Source organism: Fomitiporia mediterranea, assembly GCF_000271605.1.
Source record: "Fomitiporia mediterranea MF3/22 unplaced genomic scaffold FOMMEscaffold_14, whole genome shotgun sequence".
Taxonomy (NCBI): Eukaryota; Fungi; Basidiomycota; class Agaricomycetes; order Hymenochaetales; family Hymenochaetaceae; genus Fomitiporia; species Fomitiporia mediterranea.
In genome coordinates, this window is record NW_006760399.1 from 1035516 (window position 1) to 1053136 (window position 17621).

The 17621-nt window shown below is 46.8% G+C and overlaps 7 protein-coding genes across 7 annotated transcripts; 3 read left to right on the top strand and 4 right to left on the bottom strand.

Annotated features, from left to right (window-relative positions):
- Positions 1 to 1406: 1406 nt before the first annotated feature.
- FOMMEDRAFT_161228 (uncharacterized protein) lies at positions 1407 to 3192 on the top strand (the record flags this gene model as incomplete). The annotated part of the gene is made up of 6 exons (XM_007270796.1): positions 1407 to 1419; positions 1469 to 1608; positions 2431 to 2466; positions 2523 to 2701; positions 2761 to 2984; positions 3047 to 3192. 6 exons carry the CDS (start codon positions 1407 to 1409, stop codon positions 3190 to 3192), a joined length of 738 nt encoding a protein of 245 aa, XP_007270858.1.
- A 334-nt stretch (positions 3193 to 3526) lies between these two features.
- FOMMEDRAFT_143008 (Ebp2-domain-containing protein) lies at positions 3527 to 5204 on the top strand. Its single transcript, XM_007270797.1, has 4 exons — positions 3527 to 4161; positions 4226 to 4356; positions 4425 to 4714; positions 4811 to 5204. The coding sequence occupies exons 1-4, from the start codon at positions 3550 to 3552 to the stop codon at positions 5146 to 5148; spliced, it is 1371 nt and encodes a 456-aa protein (XP_007270859.1). The 5' UTR covers positions 3527 to 3549; the 3' UTR covers positions 5149 to 5204.
- A 65-nt stretch (positions 5205 to 5269) lies between these two features.
- Positions 5270 to 7314, bottom strand: FOMMEDRAFT_113619 (hsp90-like protein). The gene is made up of 4 exons (XM_007270798.1): positions 7174 to 7314; positions 7034 to 7092; positions 6483 to 6972; positions 5270 to 6432 (listed from the first exon to the last, which is right to left on the bottom strand). Exons 1-4 carry the CDS (start codon positions 7207 to 7209, stop codon positions 5365 to 5367), a joined length of 1653 nt encoding a protein of 550 aa, XP_007270860.1. The 5' UTR covers positions 7210 to 7314; the 3' UTR covers positions 5270 to 5364.
- A 273-nt stretch (positions 7315 to 7587) lies between these two features.
- Positions 7588 to 9187, bottom strand: FOMMEDRAFT_143010 (heme oxygenase-like protein). The gene is made up of 3 exons (XM_007270799.1): positions 8961 to 9187; positions 8364 to 8863; positions 7588 to 8243 (listed from the first exon to the last, which is right to left on the bottom strand). The coding sequence occupies exons 1-3, from the start codon at positions 9140 to 9142 to the stop codon at positions 7801 to 7803; spliced, it is 1125 nt and encodes a 374-aa protein (XP_007270861.1). The 5' UTR covers positions 9143 to 9187; the 3' UTR covers positions 7588 to 7800.
- A 172-nt stretch (positions 9188 to 9359) lies between these two features.
- Positions 9360 to 10211, bottom strand: FOMMEDRAFT_161232 (uncharacterized protein; the record flags this gene model as incomplete). The annotated part of the gene is made up of 4 exons (XM_007270800.1): positions 9360 to 9480; positions 9520 to 9527; positions 9584 to 9679; positions 9738 to 10211. 4 exons carry the CDS (start codon positions 10209 to 10211, stop codon positions 9360 to 9362), a joined length of 699 nt encoding a protein of 232 aa, XP_007270862.1.
- A 2324-nt stretch (positions 10212 to 12535) lies between these two features.
- On the bottom strand, positions 12536 to 13556 carry FOMMEDRAFT_23369 (uncharacterized protein). The gene is made up of 6 exons (XM_007270606.1): positions 13480 to 13556; positions 13357 to 13412; positions 13176 to 13262; positions 13027 to 13120; positions 12760 to 12954; positions 12536 to 12699 (listed from the first exon to the last, which is right to left on the bottom strand). The coding sequence occupies exons 5-6, from the start codon at positions 12926 to 12928 to the stop codon at positions 12674 to 12676; spliced, it is 195 nt and encodes a 64-aa protein (XP_007270668.1). The 5' UTR covers positions 12929 to 12954; positions 13027 to 13120; positions 13176 to 13262; positions 13357 to 13412; positions 13480 to 13556; the 3' UTR covers positions 12536 to 12673.
- A 223-nt stretch (positions 13557 to 13779) lies between these two features.
- On the top strand, positions 13780 to 16920 carry FOMMEDRAFT_94862 (TPR-like protein; the record flags this gene model as incomplete). The annotated part of the gene is made up of 2 exons (XM_007270647.1): positions 13780 to 15624; positions 15733 to 16920. 2 exons carry the CDS (start codon positions 13780 to 13782, stop codon positions 16918 to 16920), a joined length of 3033 nt encoding a protein of 1010 aa, XP_007270709.1.
- Between the last annotated feature and the right edge of the window lie 701 nt (positions 16921 to 17621).

Sequence of the window (17621 nt, forward strand, 5' to 3'; positions counted from 1 at the left end):
GGATCTATTTTCGAAACAATTGGGCTGAAAAAAAGTCGAAAGTCTGATGGGTATCAGAAAAGTCTCTTCAGTTAGTCTAGGAGGAATGGAAGGTAGGTACGGATTCTGCGCCATTCCATACCGTGGTGAAGAAGTGTCAGGGATGTGCGGGTGAATACAAACAGCGATAAGACGGATCAATATTCCAAAGAACTTGCATAAGCCTCTATCTGCACCAAATTCATTATCGGGTCAATCTGAAGAAGCCGGGAAGATCGAATTTGAATGAGGGCAATCGAAACAAGCATAGTTAGAGTTGCAGGAGAAACAATTCTAGTCCTTCCAGCCTCGTTAATTTAGACCAAGGTGAAAATTGTTTTCTGATCTTGACTCCCTGCTGCCGTTGCATTAGAGTTATCGCCTCTCAAGTTTCAACATATACCAAACTGCGGAATCCGACGCTGCAAGTTGAGGCAGGGAGAAAGGAGGTGATGCTGTTACTGACTGAAAGTTAGTGCGGGAGCAAACTCACGAACACAAGTGCAATAGTTTCGCCGCCACTACTCGCCTCCGACGCACGATATTTCGTCCAAATATCAAAGGGGTGGTGTAGGTTGCTTATGTTTGTTTTCTTTCGATTTTAGCTACAACAGAAACGTTCCTTTCCGCGTTTCTATGCCACCCGTTGGATACGACAAGTAGTGAGCTTTCGGCCTGTTTCCCATTCTGGGTGAAGAGATTTGATAGGAATGATACATGGTTGGTTGCGTCATCTGATCAAGTTGACAATGTCAGGAACACATGAAATCCAGCGTCATCTGCTCGGCCAAGCCAGATAACGACACATATTCAGCTATCTCTTCGCATTTCGGACGTGGCTTGAATTATCGTTCCTGTCTTCCTTTTGCTAATCGTACACCGAGCAATAAAATGTCATGAACGATATCGGAGGTGGTCAAATGAACTATGACGATTGCAATCAAGTTTCGGGTTGATGGCACGGAGGGACATCAGCAGGTAATAAATTGAAAGTAAGGGGAGATCAAGCCTTATACGGAGTTCCCTGAGAGATAAAATAAAGTCCGAGTGAGCAGAAGAAAACAATCTGTAGGCTGTATACGAGTTCTGTTAGAGCAATCCCACTTCGCGGGTTCGACATCGGTAGACTGCAAATCAATGGAAGAAAAGAGATCAGAAGAAGCTTCTAGTTCAACTAGCAGCAAAAAAGCTACAGCAGTGTTCTGGAATTTAGTGATATCTTCGGTGAACATACATGCAAGGTATCCTTAGTGCCCTACGCAGCAAGCTGGCGAGAACAAACGGACCCTCACCAACTAGCAGAACTCGGCGCTACTCAGATGTCATGAAGGGTGACACAGTAAGGACATAACTGGTGCATGTAGATACAGCTAAACGTATCTTGCTGGATGTCGAATACGAGTATGTCGTTAGCCGAATCGATCACCTGAAAGATTTTGATCGAAGCCAGGACTTGCACATGCTACAGCTCGTTCCCGACTCGGGTGCAGCATGCTCAATATCAGGGAGACCGTCACAACAGCAATAATTCTTAGATATACGCAGATTGATACCAGTGGAGAAGGCATCGCAACATTGATGTCGAATACGGTAAGCCAGCCAAGTCGACGAGAGCGTGATCGAACTTTGCACGCCAAACAGACCGGAAATTAGCAACGAGAGCTTTGGAAAAAGGTAGGTTGACAACGGAGCTGATGACCTGAAACTCTGTTCAAAGAGGCGGGATGAACCTGAACGTTCGTAGAGTAGAGAAACGACGTGCCGATGCCGATGAAAATGGTTTGTTTGTGCATGTATCATTGTATAACACGTGTACATCACAACCGCACCTGGTAAACTACGTACTTCACTTGTGCCACACAACTCGGATGTGTACAGAATTGCTGAGGTACACAGACGCGCTTGCACAAACATAAAGTAATATGTCGATGCCAATGCAGGGGACATCTCTCCAGACCAGGAGAGATCACAAGTTATTAAGCGGACCTCTCCTTTTAGACCATATGTCTTCAACTTGACTTTACACATGACGTTTTGGTCTATGGTCCTACACGTAGCCTTATTATGGCATTGAAAGTCCACTGGTAAAACCAAGCCTCCTTCTAAGTTAGGTCGATTGTACCAAAGCGAATTCTCCGCTTGGGCAGACTGACTCAGAAAACATGAAATATACTGTTATGCAGAGCTTTGTAAAATGCGGCACTAGTACTGCGCATCGAGTGGCCCCTCTTGCCTAGGTGGCCTTCTGGCCTCAGGCCTATATAAACTTCGCCAATTCACGTCGTTAGTACCAGCATCCTTCCGTCTTACCTCAACCAACTTGAAGCAATAGCAAAAGCACGACTTTTGAACCATGTTCTTAAGACTACAACTGGTAAATTTGTCGAACTGATTCGAAACAACTCGAATCAGTACCCGAATCTCAATCCTTCTGAAAAAAAGATTGAAGTGAGTTCGAGTTTACATCAATGTTGGTCGTTTTCTAAACTTATCTGGTTGTGCAGCCCGGAGATTACGGGATTTTCAACAGTAAAACCGGACGGTTCCACCGTGAAGGAAATATTCTTGGAGAATCAGTCCAGAAAGACACTGCGGTGCCACAAGAACCACTCTCAAAAACTAGCCGCCGTACTCGGCTCGTACCCGTTCATGCTGGATGCACAGTTACTCGCGGTGGAGAAAAGTACGTATCACACATACATCTCATCAAACGAATCCCTAAAACTAATTATAATTCCGAAGCGAGACGAATAACGACTGTCTTGTTCAAGTTAATCTGCACTTTGAATCTAAAAATAGCGCTTATCACGGAATGTTTGGATGTGATACAAACCGCATGTATGATGATATTATGAATTCAACACTCGCCGCCAACCCGGAGCTCGCTAAATCAGTAAAAGGCAAAGCCATCGTTACTTCTGTAATGGTGAGCAAGTTCTACATCATGGGTTACTCGTCAGCAGGAGGTACGTCAAGTCCATGCTGTCCACCCTCCAAGGAATTCGTTGACAAACAGCACATATTATAGAGAAATCCATAAAGCTTGAGCTCGTCCCTAAAGCTGACAACCCTTCCATACACGAATGGAAGAAGTCTTGCGAAGTCGACTTTTTAGACATTCAGTACGACTCGAACGGTCGTTTCTACCCTTTGTTCACACTAAAGGAGATGTGACAGAAATGTATAAATTCTCCGAAGAGAGGAGATTTTTGTAAATAGAATGATAGATGTACTCGTATAAATTCAAAGAGAAAGTTTCAAGTTACTGTAACATTTGCTGGTCCTGAGTCTGCAAACTCGTTTATTGATAAATATCACGACACAGTTGAACCTCATCTCGCTGTAGACTAGCAATACAGCGAAGGTTGATTAACAAGCTGCAATGCGTTCAAATAGAGTTCGGAGTCAGTAGCGTGGAATTCTCCTTCCTAACCAGGTAAATGAACGTCGATCACAAAAAGTTTCAGAAATTCAGAGTCAACTCTACTCTTCTCTGTTTACCTTTCCGCCTCCACTAAACTCCTCAGAAAAATGCCCGGTAAACTCAAGTCCGACTCAAAATCAAAACAAAAGGCTACTTCTCGTAAACCATCATCTTCTAAAGTAGCCAAGTCGAAGGACGTCAAACCCAGCAACACGCGAAAGGGCAATAAAAACCTTCCTGTGGAATCTCGGGCGATCGAGGAAGAAGACGACGAGGAAGAACAAGAGGAGGACGAAGAGACTGGCTCGGAGGAAGAAAGTGAAGATGAGGAGGGAGATGATAATGATGATGACGACGATGACGATGGTGTAGATGAAGGAGGGATGAAGAAGCTCATGAAAGCACTTGGTGAAGACGGTCTTGACGATGTCGGACGTATGCAGCTGGACGCGCTTGAAGGTGAAGATGAAGACGGAGAAGACGACGACGAAGATAGTGAAATCGACGAAGGAGACGAGGATGGAGATATGCAAATACAGGAACTAGTCGAAGCCGATTCGGACGAGGAGAGCGAAAGCGACGATGAGGAAGGAAGCGTACACGGCGAGGCCGAGCTGGACGAAGACGACGACGACGACGACGACGAGGTCGCCCTTGAAGATGCAGAGTCCGTCGACGAAGATGCTGTTCCTCGACAAAAAATTATCACCAACAACAAAGTGCGTGCCTTTACCCGTTACACCCCCGTTTACTATTTAACATGGGCTACGCTATTTCTCATAGGTTGCTCTCGAGCGAATACGCGATACTATCAAGCTCGACGCCTCTCTACCATGGACAGAAACTTTAACAGTAACCTATCCAGAGACTATCTCCGTCGACGTGAACGACGACCTCAACCGTGAACTCGCCTTGTCAGTCTCCCCTCCTTTCCTTCCCTCCCAATCCTTCCTCTCACTTACATCTCACCCAATTTTTACAGCTACAAACAAGCCCTCCACGGCGCCTCCACAGCCCACACCCTCGCCTCAACCCACACCCTCCCCTTCACCCGCCCACCCGACTACTTCGCCGAAATGGTCAAATCAGACGCCCACATGGAACGTATCCGTCAACGTCTCCTCGACGAAACCGCCGCTCTCAAACGAAGCGAAGAAAAACGCCGAGAACGCGAAGGTAAGAAATACGGGAAACAAGTTCAGATTGAGAAGATTAAGGAAAGGGAGAGGAGCAAGAAGGAGATGGAGGAGAGGTTGAAGGGGTTGAAACGAAGTGCGTTACTTTTTTCCTTTTCCCTTTTCTTGTTGATTTATTTTTCTTTTGGTTTTGGAATGCGGGAACTTATGCTTTTTTACCTTTTGTGCGCAGAACATAAAGACGCATTAGACGACACCACCGCAAACGCAGACGACTCCGCATTCGACATCGCAGTCGAAGACGCCCTCTCCTCTCCTCATCCCTCCAAACGATCGAAACCCAACGCAAGTGGGGGTGGAAAGAAACGTCTCTCCCGTAAAGGACGTGACGCGAAATTCGGATTCGGTAGCGGCAAGGGAAGGAGAGACAAACAGAATACTCGGAAGAGTACGGAGAATTTTGAGTTCTCTTCTGGTAAGAAGGGCGGTGGGAAGAAGGCTGGGAAGGGAGAGAAGCAGAAGCGGTTGGGGAAGAGTCGACGGATGGCGCAGGCTGGGAAGAAGCGATAAGTCAGTTACTCGGAAACCCTTCTCATTGTCCTATATTACTTTGCAATGCCAACTTTTTTGGACGATGTCAATACTATCGTGTCTATGCCGTGCGATACAGGAACATGAGATAAATAAGTCGTTTATTCTAGCAAGCAAATGATACAAGATTCCTTTTTGTTGATACAACTCGTTCCAAAAAACAATTTTAAAAAGTAAAAAGCGGGGACCGAGTTTTCACGCTTTCGTGTCCTTATCCTCCTCTTCATCCACCTCATCATCATCAGACTCCTCAGGTCCACCTTCCACATCCGCATCTTCACCCTCATCATCCTCCTCTTCCTTAGAGTTCGACCTCCCCGTCTCATCCCTAATCCCCCCCTCCGCAAAGTTCAAAATCCCCGCACTATCCAAAAGCCCAACAACCCTTTCCGCATCACTCACCTTCATCTTCCCCAACACCTTATTCACCTCTTCCAACTTCTGGCTCTTCAGAGCGTTTTTGAGTTCTTCAGGGAACCCATTATACACGTCCCACCTCATCTGTAACGCCTTTCTCACTTCTTCGATGTTTAGGCTTTCGGTGCCTGGTCCTTCGAGTTGTAGGTGTTCGGGTGGTGGACCGTCAGGAATGACGAAAGAAATGTTTTGAGTTGTCCCATCTGCACCTTCAACAACCAACTGAATCTGCTCCGTCTCCCCATTCTCATCAACACCTCTCTCTCTCTCCTCCTCCCTCTGAGCCTTAACCCTCTTCTGAACATGCTCATACGTATCTTCCACATCTTTCGAAAAAACACCATCTGCTCTCGCATCCCCACTCATCATCCTCTTAAAAAACAACCTTACACCGTCAGGTCCTAGTTTCTCACAATATTGCAAGAGGAGAGATTGATGAACGCATTGTTTTGCGTATGTAGGGTTGTTAGCGCGTTCAGCTTGGAAGGCGGCTATGAGGAGAGCGTCGGATGCTCCGGGGACGTAGACTTCACGATGGGATTGGATGAAGTGGAAGGATTGTTCGTATCCGCGGAGTGGGAGGTGAGAGAACTCTTCGAGTGTGGGTGTCATTTCTGGGAGTTCGTCGTCGTCATCATCTGCATTATTTCCTCCAGTTGGTGTGGTGGTGGTGGAGGTGGGAGAGGTGGGAGGAGGAGGGTTTTGGGAAGCGAGAGAAGCGGCTTGGGCTTGTTCGACACTTTTTGTGTTCAGAACTTCGAAATCGGTCTTCGTCTCTGTAGCTGTTGTCTTTGGTTTTGAGCTGAGGCCTTTTACTGGTTTTGGTTCCGGTGTCGGTGGGACGTACTAAAACTCCAGTTAGCAAACTCATAATTCGAGGAAAGGAGACTACTAACATGCGAATCCCAAGCATCATGCAAATGCTCACTCGTAATCTTCTTATCCTTCTCCCTCTCCTCCCCGTCCAACTCCTTCTTCAACCTCTCCTGCTCTTCACCAAGCCTCGCCACATGCCCCTTCAAGTTCTTAACCAACACCTCAGCTAACCGATCATCAGTCGCCGCTACACCTTTCTCCTTAGCGTCTTCGTATACTTTCATCAATAACGAAAGTATCATCTCGTCATACGGTACCTGTCTTTGCTTAGCTGCTTCTGGGCCGAAGATCGCTGGGTCCGGTGGAGGAGGGGCGAGTGGGGAAGGAGAAGTACGAAGTTGCTCAACGATCCGAGAGAACTCGGCTGGTGTGTTAGAGGAGTTGTGTACGTCTTCTGTGATGGACCGGAGACGAGGGAGGAGGACGTCGTTTATCGCGATGTTGGATTTGAGAGAAGTGATTTTGGCGTTCCGTTGAGCACGTTTTTCGTGGATGTCTCGTCGTTTCCAGCTACGATTTCACGCGATCAGTTTGATTGAAGAGATGAAGGGATAAAAGATGGTGAACGTACTTGACGAGAGAACGATGGTCGACGTTCGGATGGCCTTCGATGTCTGAGTCGTCTGAGATCTATCATTGTCGTCGTCATCGTCGTCGTACGTTAGTCAACTCATTCGATCTACTACACGACGCATACAAGCACCCACTCACCTCCAGACGATCCCACTTTGAGTAATTCAACGGCATCTTTCCGATCTTATCAACGTATCAACTACCAAATTTAAAAATCCTGAACGTGTGGTGAGAGAGATGAGAGAAAGCAGGAGTCGGTTGAGGGTCAAGACGGTAGTGCAAAGGAGAGACAGGCCAGGTTAAGTAAGTAACTCAGAGAGTAGAGCGAGTCGCCACTAGTGTGGATGGACTTGCCACAATCAGCCAGAATCTTCCAGAATCATTACTTTTGTCCAATGCACCTCTTCTATTCAGGACAGGGCCTTGTCATTGTCTTGTCTTCAATTTAATTTCATCCACGGCATTGCCATAGTACACGCGTTGATTAGCGCTTCATCTTATAAAGTCGACTTGTTCGCCCGGCGTCGGATAGACAATGTATCTATGCATTTCGTTTCATTACAAATAATACAATGCGTACATGCAGGTCGGAGGTGGTATGTCATGACAAGTGAGGATAAGACTAGGTATGCGGGTTAAGGAGAGCAGAAAAGAATGAAAGAACGAGTAACCAGATTCCAGACGAGAGAACCCAAAAATAAATCTACATCAAACGTTCGCACAGCATATACACGCATTAATGCTATGCAATGCTCGCCGCATCGATCAACCAAAGACGGAATGCATTCTATCTCCAAACCATTCTAACGCGGTCTCGAGCTTCCCAAATCCCTTCGCACCCGTGAATCCTCCAGTGACGAGTACAAAATGCGCAAGTCCAACAGCCATAATAACAGTCAAGATGGTCGAAAGCGAGTATGCGCTTTCTTCAGGCTCAGGTGGAGGTTGGAGCATGAGTGGCGAGTATTTCGCTTCTCCATTAACGTTAGCATGTCCATTAGCGCTAGCATGTCCATTTGCGTGTGCATTGCCATTCCCGTTCATGTTTGCCTGAGAAGGAGCAGTGGACAAAGGCGGCGAGTCGGAAGGGTTCCCGAGCGGTGCAGCCGCTGGCGCTTGAGACGCCGATTTGGTCGAAGGGGGTCGCAAAAGCGTGAAGAGTCCCTCATTCAGCTCAAATGCATACACCGCCTCTTCCGCAATAGCCTCTACAAAAGCAAAGAACATCAACACATGTCAATAATCAAGGTCTGTGGGCGTCAAAGCATAGCGCGGGAACCTCGGACACATGACGGTGAAGGACCCATAGCGGACTAGAAGACACTTACGTTTCTTCGCAGCATCATCGCCACCTCCTTGATTCATACCGGCACGGAACCATTCCTTGATCTTCTTCATGTCACCTATACTCGCAGGCTTACTACTCCCCAGCTGCCGAAATTCGTAAAACTGTGTGCCGCGACTGTCCCCTTTACTGCTGCTGCTGAGCTCGTGGTCAACGCCGTACGCCTTGGCGATGTTCCGTCGGATTGTCTGTCCGCCACTTAGATCGCCGAGGTACCGTACGTACGCGTGTGCGAGTAGCGGGGAAGGATCGGGCGCTTCGTAGGCAAGATACTTTAGGCGCGAGACGTATGACTCGAAGGGTTCTGGTGGCGAGCGTTGGAGTTCTTGGTGAATGGTGTGCTCGACCCAGGACGTCTCCGGGACGTCAAGTAAGTAAGCAATGTCTGCTGCAAGACTTGGTGCACGCGCAAGGAGCGCGGGGTTATACGTCGGTGCAAGAACAGGGTGCGAGCTGTGTCGCTCTAACGCGGTTTCTAACGTGCTGCGTGCGGGGAGGGTCGCGTAACGACGCGTTGTTAGTACAACGTCTTCCGTTCCGTGGCGTTTGTGTGTGAAAGTGTGAGAATGTGGCAACTCACTCGTAGACGTGGTAGAGCATCATGAGGAAACGGACGTATTCCTCCTTGTCGAGCTCTCCACGGGTAAGCCACCCGGCGCCCTGGGAATGCTCTGCACTCTCGTGCGCGGCACTTGTTGCGAGCTTGAGGAGCGTTGCGAGAGGTTGGGTGTAGTCTATTCTCAGGTCGTCCTTTGTCGACATTTCGTCTGCCTTTGTGTGGACACGGATACAAAGGACACGCCGGAGAGGGGGATGGTGGTGGTAAGGGATCAAGAGGGGAGAAAGGAAGAGGAGAATGCGACCAAGTGTGGTCGGATGGCGAAATACGTTATTTTCGGAGGAAATATTATTTATCATTTATCGTATATTTTATCTAGCCGTGTATCCGCATATGGAATATCAGATAATATCCTATCGCTTATCTGTCGGACATGACGTGGTCTTCCTTATCGCAAATGGCCTTCTCTCCTGCCGCAGGTCGTCTGTTCTCCCAGGGCATCCCCTTTAGAGCGTCTTCCATCCATTGCTCATTGATGGCCCTCAGCACGCAATCGATTCAATACACGATATGCACTCACAATTCTTTCTACAATTTGCACCAAGCACTCTAAATCTAAGATAAAAAACCATTGCTGTTCATACCATTCCCTCAGCTACACGCTCCTCTCCCAATGTCACTCCATTTTTTCTGAGCAGAAGGCCTACACTTAGGGCAACCTTCTGTATACTCCCTATTAACTATCAGTTTACTGTATAATTCTACATCATGTATTGTTTCTTCGTGATCCCTCTGTACCTTTGTCTTCAATTCACGAAGATCATTCTGCTGCTTTTCCAACTTCCGCATCCGACTATCCGTCCCTTTATGACTCTTCCCAAGCTTCTCAAGCGTCTTCTTAGCTTTCACAAACTTCTTGCAACATTTTTCATGTAATTCAGCAACAAGAATCTCTTCTTTCCAAACGTCTTCCCATTGCTTTACATACACTTTCCAGAAGTTGTCACAATTATCAACAATGGAAGGATCTTTGCAGAGTCTGCGAGTCACTTTCAAGGCCTTAGCCAGTTTCATGTCTCTGAAATAAATGGCACTACCAATGATATCTTTCACATTATGTTTGCATATCTCCTCTTTTATAGCAGACTTGGTCTTCTCATCATTAATGCCCAGAGTCCTGGATACACCATTCTCAAGGTACCAATCACGTTCATAAATACTGCCCTCATTTAGCTTATCCAAGGCTTTCCCAATAGGTCTAACATTTTGCATATACTCTTCTTTCAAGTCCTCTATAATCTTCCACTTGTCTTCTTCAATTCTTACTAAATCTGTAGGTGACCTTTGGATTTCTTGGTAGATGTGAAAGTGTTTGTGAGTTTGAATTACTTCTGAGTGAATTTGTCTTATTGAATTATACTTCATCATTGTTCTGACCCAGTTTGTTGCCTCTTCTAAAATGTCCTTTTCAATGTTTTGCAAAAGCTCATCATACTGTTTGGAGAAAAGACTATCCTTACTACATTCAGTACTCTGTCTGAGGCAACTAGACACTGTTGACCTGGTACTATGTTTGCTAGTATCTATCTTACTCATAGTTGTAGCTGGAGGAAATACTGAGTGTTTGAAAATTAGTAAATGTTTAAATGTTGAGAAAAAGAGAGGAGGAGGGTAGAATCCTAGTAGCAATGTATCAGACAAGGTATTAACAAGCATATTAATCTATATATAAGTTCTAATTCTTTGCTCTGATTAGAAAGGAAATATGTGGTAGAAGTAGTACTAGCTTTATACAAAGTGTGAGCAGTAGTATACTTTTAAGTATTTGACAAATAGTAGACAATGTGCAAAGTGTGAGTAGTAGTTTTAAACTTGCTGATAGGTTCAGGGACGTTAGTCTCCAGCTGAAGAATCTTGCGACATCATCTCCGGTGATGCTGTCTAATTCAAGCGCGATTGAAAGCGGGTCACCTATGCTGGACATGTATAGAGAACGGAAATTGTTCAAGCAGGGACTGAAGCTAAAGAAGCAACTCTCCACTGAACAGGAAGAGATTATTGACGAGATACGGCAAATCTCTGGGTTCGAGGGCTTCCTTGCAGCTACGCCGTTTAACGTACTTCAGCAGGCCGCTTCAGAAGGTCCAGTGATTGTAGTGAATCATACCGAATGTCGATCCGATGTGCTCATTGTCCTTTCTCGCGAGGATCTCCCTGTTATCTGCCTTCCGCTAGACGAAGAACTTGGCAAGGATAGTTTTGAGCTGTGCGTCAAACTTTTGGAGGCTCGAAGGCAATTGAAAGTTGACTCCTTGGAATACGACGAGATACTCCGACAAGCAATGAAAATGCTATGGGACAGGATTGTCTTCAAAGTTGTCGCCAGACTGGAAGAGCTTGGGATTACTAAAGGGGCTCGCATGTGGTGGTGCCCTACATCTGTGCTTTCCGCTCTTCCTTTCCACGCAGCAGGTCCGTTCAGGGATGCCAATGGCACTGTAAAGTATTTATTGGACGATTACGTGTCATCATATACTCCGAGTCTCGGGGCTCTCGTCAGTGCTCGGTCGAGGGAAAACGTGGGCAATCCTAGAATGCTTATCGTTAGTGACACCAAATCCCTTAAGTCAACTGGACCCGAAGTTCGTGCCGTTCGGAACAACACGCGGAGCTATGTTTCATCTCATGCATTATTTCTTGATGAGAAGGCACTTCGTAGCACGGTAATGGAGCGTCTACGGAGAGTAACATGGATTCATTTTGCTTGCCACGGAGATCTTGGTTCAGGATCGCTTGACTCTTCTTTCAAGCTCTCCGACGGGTGGTTGACATTGCTTGATATCATACGAGCTAACCTTCCAAACGCTGAGTCTGCGTTTCTGTCTGCCTGTCATACTTCCGAACAGGGCGGATTTGGCTTATACGATGAAGTCCTCCACTTGGCTGCCGCAGTGCAATTCTGTGATTTTCAAAGCGTGATCGGGACAATGTGGGAACTGTACGATCCGGATGGTCCTTTACTGGCTAGAGAGGTTTATTCATACATGGCAGAGTATGAAGACGGTGAAGTGATACATAAGCGTTCTGCAGCTGCGCTTCGTAAAGCCGTTCTGGCATTGAGAGAGCAGGAAGACGTGCAGACAGAGGCTAGAGTGATGGGTTAATTTGGTACACATCGGCGCTTGATTGACGCTTGTGGTGCCAGTGCATCATTTTTCTGATGCTTATCTGTTGGACTATCACATTCCGTTTCTCTCCTTTTTCATGTTGTTCCGCAATCAATCCGTAGGTCTGCTGTGCTGTGTATTTAGTAAAATATAGTCGCTTAAAATAATGAAGGCATAGCAAGTCTCCAAAACAGGCAAAGGCATATCCGTTTTAGCATGTCACAGGGAATGCGTTCGTCACACTAAACCGTAAACAATCAGCATTTTTGCATGTATGACATCTGAAAGTCGACCAAGATGACTCCGATGTTCGGCTTGCTCCCTCCTCTCCTATTGTTTGTAATTTGTAAACGTCATCTCGGTACTACACATTTTGGGTAATTTTCTCGCATGGCACTGACAGGTTTCCCTAGTTTGTCTCCGAGAGTGCGTATGGTAATTTTGACTTTGCTAAGCCGGCTTAAAGCATTGCGATGATGCATGGCGCCACCATCAACGTAGACTTGTGCTTTGCTTGCTGGCCTAGCTCTCAAAGAAACGGCTATGGGACCACTGGCATGCTTGGGTTCACATTTGACTTGAGAGAGTGGTCGGTGGGTTGCTTACAACCTTTTTGTTTTTCGTGTTTTCTGACAATTCTGATACTATGATAGCAATCTGAGCCTTGGGTTTGGGGAGTATGGACCTGTTGTGCAATTCGTCTGGTTGTATATTTCTGCACCATGCTGGGCTGAGGCCCTGCAAACATTTGCTATGATCAACACACACAACAACTCGAAACAATCCCAAACCTCTCTCCTGCCTTTCATTAGTTTTAGTCATGGGTTTCATACAGTGCTTGTGCTCAGGTAATTATCCCCTTGCTGCTTTTGATGGAGCTCATGTTCATCATATTGTTAATTCTTTTGGGTTATTTGTAGGCGCGAGTCTGTCTGTCTAATATCAGTACTAAAAATAGGTTGTCCTCGAGTTGTCTTGATACTTTTGTTACTGCGGATCTGAAAAAGCGACTGGGTACGTTTTCCTGTTTTGGATCCTGCAATTCTTCTAGTAACGTCTCTGTTTTCAGCAATGAGCACTGCCGTTCATACAATGGATTCTTGACACAGGCTCCATATAGCCTTTGTGTATGCAAATATCGAGTATCGAGTAAAATGTATGGCTTTAATATCTGAGCGAATCACGCTATATGCCTTTATTCCTTCTCGTATGCCTTTATTCCTTCTCATCAGATTCTGCACTATCCTAAGCTTCAGCTTGCGTCAAAGCTTTGTCGTATTCTTGGCATGGCTGGTGTTGTATATAAGTAAGCACACCTGTTCCCAACCACAGCAACGTGTGCTCTGTGTTAAAGGCTCAAGTCAAGTTGCCAGCTTCTGCTACTGATACCGTTTGTTGCATAACGTAGCATTGGTCGTTTTCTCTTTCCCTTTGGGTCAGTCCCTTCATCTCACATACGAGCAGCGAGTGGTAGCATAGAAGACTCTTCGACTCGCGGAGAAGCCTTTGTGTAGAAGAGAGCAAACAGTACGGACGAGCAGGCTCCAAGGTCAACGGAGGATTTCAGGTAATGCATCCCTCATCGCTGGTTTTTCTCATTTCTCTGACCAAACTGCTCAGTCAAAGATTCTTGGTGAATTATCAGCACACTCCGCTGCGTTTCCGTACCTATAATGGCGTACTACGTGGACCTTGAATTGATTTGTGATGTCCTCCAACAACTAGCCATTGAACACTGGTGGCGCTTTGAACAATCATGGGAATGGGAAGAACTTGACAAGTCGATTTTTTATGATCGTATCACACTTGGACTTTATCCTGAGGGACATTCGGAACGCTTAGAGATATTGAATGATTTTGGTAATCATCTGAACATGCGGTTTAAGCAATATGGAAGACCAGAAGATCTTGAGGAGTCCATTCAGTGTGATCGTGCCGTCCTGCGTCTGACCCCCGAGGGCCATCCCGGTCGACCCGGATCTCTGAATAACCTATCTGTTTCCCTTCAGAATCGATTCCAACGCTATGGAAGGACTACAGATCTTGATGAGGCCATCAAATGTAGTCGTGCCGCTCTGCAACTTTGCCCCGATGGTCACCCGGATCGTTCTATGTATCTAAATACACTTGGAGCTGCCCTTCGAGCTCGATTTCAACAGTTTGGAGAGACCGCAGACCTTGAAGAGGCCATCAAGCGTGATAGTGCTGCTTTGCAACTTTGCAGTGACGACCATCCCAGTTTTACGTCTCTAAACAATCTTGCAGTTTCCCTCCGAGCTCGATTTTCGCTGCATGGGAAAATTCCAGTCCTTGATGAAGCCATCAAGTACCACCGTGCTGCTCTGCAACTTCCTCCAGGCCGCCATCCCAATCATTCCTTGTCTCTGAATAATCTTGCAAACTCGTTGGTAACACGATTCCAACAGTGTGGTCAGATCGCAGACCTTGATGAGGCCATTGAGCATCATCGTGCCGCCCTGCAGCTACGCCCCGACGGCAACCCCAATCGTTGCGGTTCTCTAGATAACCTCGCAAATTGCCTTCAAATTCGATATCAACAGCACGGATGGATCACGGACCTTGGTGAGTCCATCGAGCACCGTCATCCTGCCCTGCGACTTCGTCCGGCCGGCCATCCCGATCGTTCCGCGTCTCTGATCAACCTTGCGGCTTCCATTCAAAGTCGATTTCACCATTATGGACAAGAAGCGGACCTTGAAGAAGCCATTGCGCATGCTAGAGCTGCCTTGCAACTTTGCTCCGACAATCATCCCTATCGTCCTATGTCTCTGAATGGCCTTGCGGGATCCCTACGGCATCGATTCGAACGGCACGGGCAAACTGCAGACCTTGACGAGTCCATTGAGCACCATCGTGCTGCTCTGCAGCTTTGCTCTGACGGACATCCCTATCGTTCCGTGTCTCTGGACAACCTTGCTGCCTCCCTTCGAACTCGTTTTGATCATTATGGACAGGTGACGGACATTAACGAGGCCATCAAGCATCATCGTACTGCCCTGCAACTTTGCCCCGAAGGCCATCCTGATCATTCTGGGTCATTGAGTAGCTTCGCCTCTTCATTACTCTCTCGGTTTATGGAGTTTGGGCTCACGCAGGATTTTGAAGAATGTACACAATTACTCGAACTTGCCGCCGAACATAAGTTTTCAAGCCTGATGATGCGCCTCGAGATTGCCTACAGGTGGGCTCGCCTTGCTCGAAGTCATGCTCACCCTACCACATCCAGAGCTTACAGGGTGGCAATGTTGCTTTTCCAACGTGCAGTCATTATTAGCCCCACTCTTCATTCACAGCATGATTTCCTCCTGGAAAAATGCGACCATGGACAGCTTGCATTAGACGCAGCTGCCTACGCTATAGAAGAAAACAGATTCGAAGAAGCCATAGAGATACTTGAACAAGGAAGGGCTCTTCTCTGGTCGTTGATGCGCGGATTTAGGGCACCTCTAGAGCGCCTTGCGGAAACAAACAAGCAGCTCGCTGATAAGTTCAGGAATGTCAGTTGCCAGCTGGAAAATCTTGCATTATCGCATTCTGTGTTGCAGTCCGATTTAGATGCGAATGGACGAGGGCCATCGGCACTGGACGTGCATGTGCATACAGAGAGGGTTTTGTTCGAGGAGAGGCTGAAGCTGAAGAGGCGAATATCTAACGAGCAGGAGGGGCTTATCAGTGAGATACGACGAATCCTGGGGTTTGAGGACTTTCTCACAGCTACGCCGTTAAAAGTCTTGCAGCAGGCAGCTTCGGAGGGTCCGGTGATTGTGGTCAACCATTGTGAATATCGATCCGATGCACTCATTGTACTCTCTCGGGAGGATCTATCGATTGTTTGTATTCCATTGGATGAAGAGTTCTATGATGATAGCACTGATCTATGTGAGGAGCTCCTGGAGACACGTACAAGTTTTGGAGCCAACTCGCAAGAGTATGACAGGATACTCTGCCAAACGATGAAGACTTTGTGGGATAGGGTAGTCTCCAAAGTGGTCGATAAACTAAAGGAGCTCGGTATTGAGGAGGGGGCGCGGATATGGTGGTGCCCCACGTCTATATTGTCAGCGCTTCCTTTTCATGCCGCGGGTCCGTTCAGAGATTCATGTGGTACTACCAGTTATCTACTGGACAAATATATCTCATCATATACTCCGACACTTGGGGCGCTGATCAATGCACAATCAGGTGGTAGTGGAGATGACCGAGTGGTACGCGAACCAGTGGTACTTATCGTTGGAGATACCTCACTTGAGTCAGCCAGTAAGGAAATTTGCAACATTAGGAGCTATCGCGGCATAAGGACCAAAGTACGTTGCAATGCATCCCGTGATATAGTAATTAAAGCGCTTCGGAAAACGTCATGGGTGCATTTTGTTTGTCATGGAAGATTGAATTCAAAACCGTTCGACTCTGCCTTCAAATTGTCCGACCGTGGGCTGACTTTACTCGATATTGTCCAAACGAATCTTCCGAATGCAGAGTTCGCGTTTCTTTCTGCTTGCCACACTGCCGAGCAGCCTCACGATGGTATGCATGATGAAGTACTTCACCTTGCTGCGGCTATGCAGTTCTCTGGATTCCGAAGTGTGATCGGATCGATGTGGGAGCTACTTGATGTGGATGGGCCGTTCTTTGCTAAAGTGGTTTATGGGCACATGTGCAGTTGCAAGGAGAGTGAGGCAACGTACAAGCGTGCGGCTGCGGGACTTCGCAAAGCAGCTGTTAAACTTAAACTTGAAGGGCGGAATGAGATTCGGACTGAGAGATGGGTGAATTTGATTCACATAGGCGCTTAATGTACTCTAACTCTAGATGATTTTGACTCATGTGGCAATTAGTTTCACCCACACAAAACCTCTATAGCCAAGTAACAATACAAACTCTTAGGTACCTAATGCTAAGGAAGAATCCTTGAACTACTTCTCATTATATACAATGTAGAATGCATGGTTACAACTTTAGGCACGACATTGTCTTTATCTGCAGTTTTGAATGAACAGTTGCATTTGTGTGTTATAGTTGCTGATGTCCGGTCCCGGACCGCTCGGACTCGGTCCGGACGCAGGACTGGACTGATGGACCGGTCCTCTACAGTCCGGTCCTCATGGGTCCAGGAGAGGTCCGGTCCTGGGTCCATCATTTTGAGAAATTTCCCGGACCGATGGACTCGTCCGGACCCGGACTGGACTCCAGACCTGAATAACCTGAACTAATGTCTCAAATCTCGTTTCCCATATCTCTAGCTCACTATACTAAAACAGATCATACTCCTTTAAGGATCTTTGAATATTAGCTAGCACTTGCATAGTACATTTTACAAGTTTCTGGCAGTCCAAGCAAAGCAAAACTTTACTCCTGTTCTTTACTGTTCAATGTATGGCTTACTAAACTTGACTCTTCCTATCTGGTTATTGTCTCCCGAAATATTTATTCCCTTTATGTATATTCACTCCTCTCCTGTCCTATGCCAAAGACGCCGCAGTCCCAGCCGCCCTCC

Excerpts from the sequence above, each read along its gene's own strand:
- FOMMEDRAFT_143008 (XM_007270797.1), top strand. The coding sequence starts at position 3,550 with ATGCCCGGTAAACTCAAGTCCGACTCAAAATCAAAACAAAAGGCTACT. Across the intron at positions 4,162-4,225 it reads AAATTATCACCAACAACAAA|GTTGCTCTCGAGCGAATACG; the intron begins GTGCGTGCCTTT and ends TATTTCTCATAG. Across the intron at positions 4,715-4,810 it reads GTTGAAGGGGTTGAAACGAA|AACATAAAGACGCATTAGAC; the intron begins GTGCGTTACTTT and ends TTTTGTGCGCAG.
- FOMMEDRAFT_113619 (XM_007270798.1), bottom strand. The coding sequence starts at position 7,209 with ATGCCGTTGAATTACTCAAAGTGGGATCGTCTGGAG. Across the intron at positions 7,093-7,173 it reads CAAAGTGGGATCGTCTGGAG|ATCTCAGACGACTCAGACAT; the intron begins GTGAGTGGGTGC and ends CGACAATGATAG. Across the intron at positions 6,433-6,482 it reads ATGATGCTTGGGATTCGCAT|TACGTCCCACCGACACCGGA; the intron begins GTTAGTAGTCTC and ends CTGGAGTTTTAG.
- FOMMEDRAFT_143010 (XM_007270799.1), bottom strand. The coding sequence starts at position 9,142 with ATGTCGACAAAGGACGACCTGAGAATAGACTACACCCAACCTCTCGCA. Across the intron at positions 8,864-8,960 it reads ATGCTCTACCACGTCTACGA|CACGTTAGAAACCGCGTTAG; the intron begins GTGAGTTGCCAC and ends CCCCGCACGCAG. Across the intron at positions 8,244-8,363 it reads CGATGATGCTGCGAAGAAAC|AGGCTATTGCGGAAGAGGCG; the intron begins GTAAGTGTCTTC and ends TTGCTTTTGTAG.
- FOMMEDRAFT_23369 (XM_007270606.1), bottom strand. The coding sequence starts at position 12,928 with ATGACTAAAACTAATGAAAGGCAGGAGAGAGGTTTGGGATTGTTTCGA. Across the intron at positions 12,700-12,759 it reads CAAACCCAAGGCTCAGATTG|CGACCACTCTCTCAAGTCAA; the intron begins CTATCATAGTAT and ends TAAGCAACCCAC.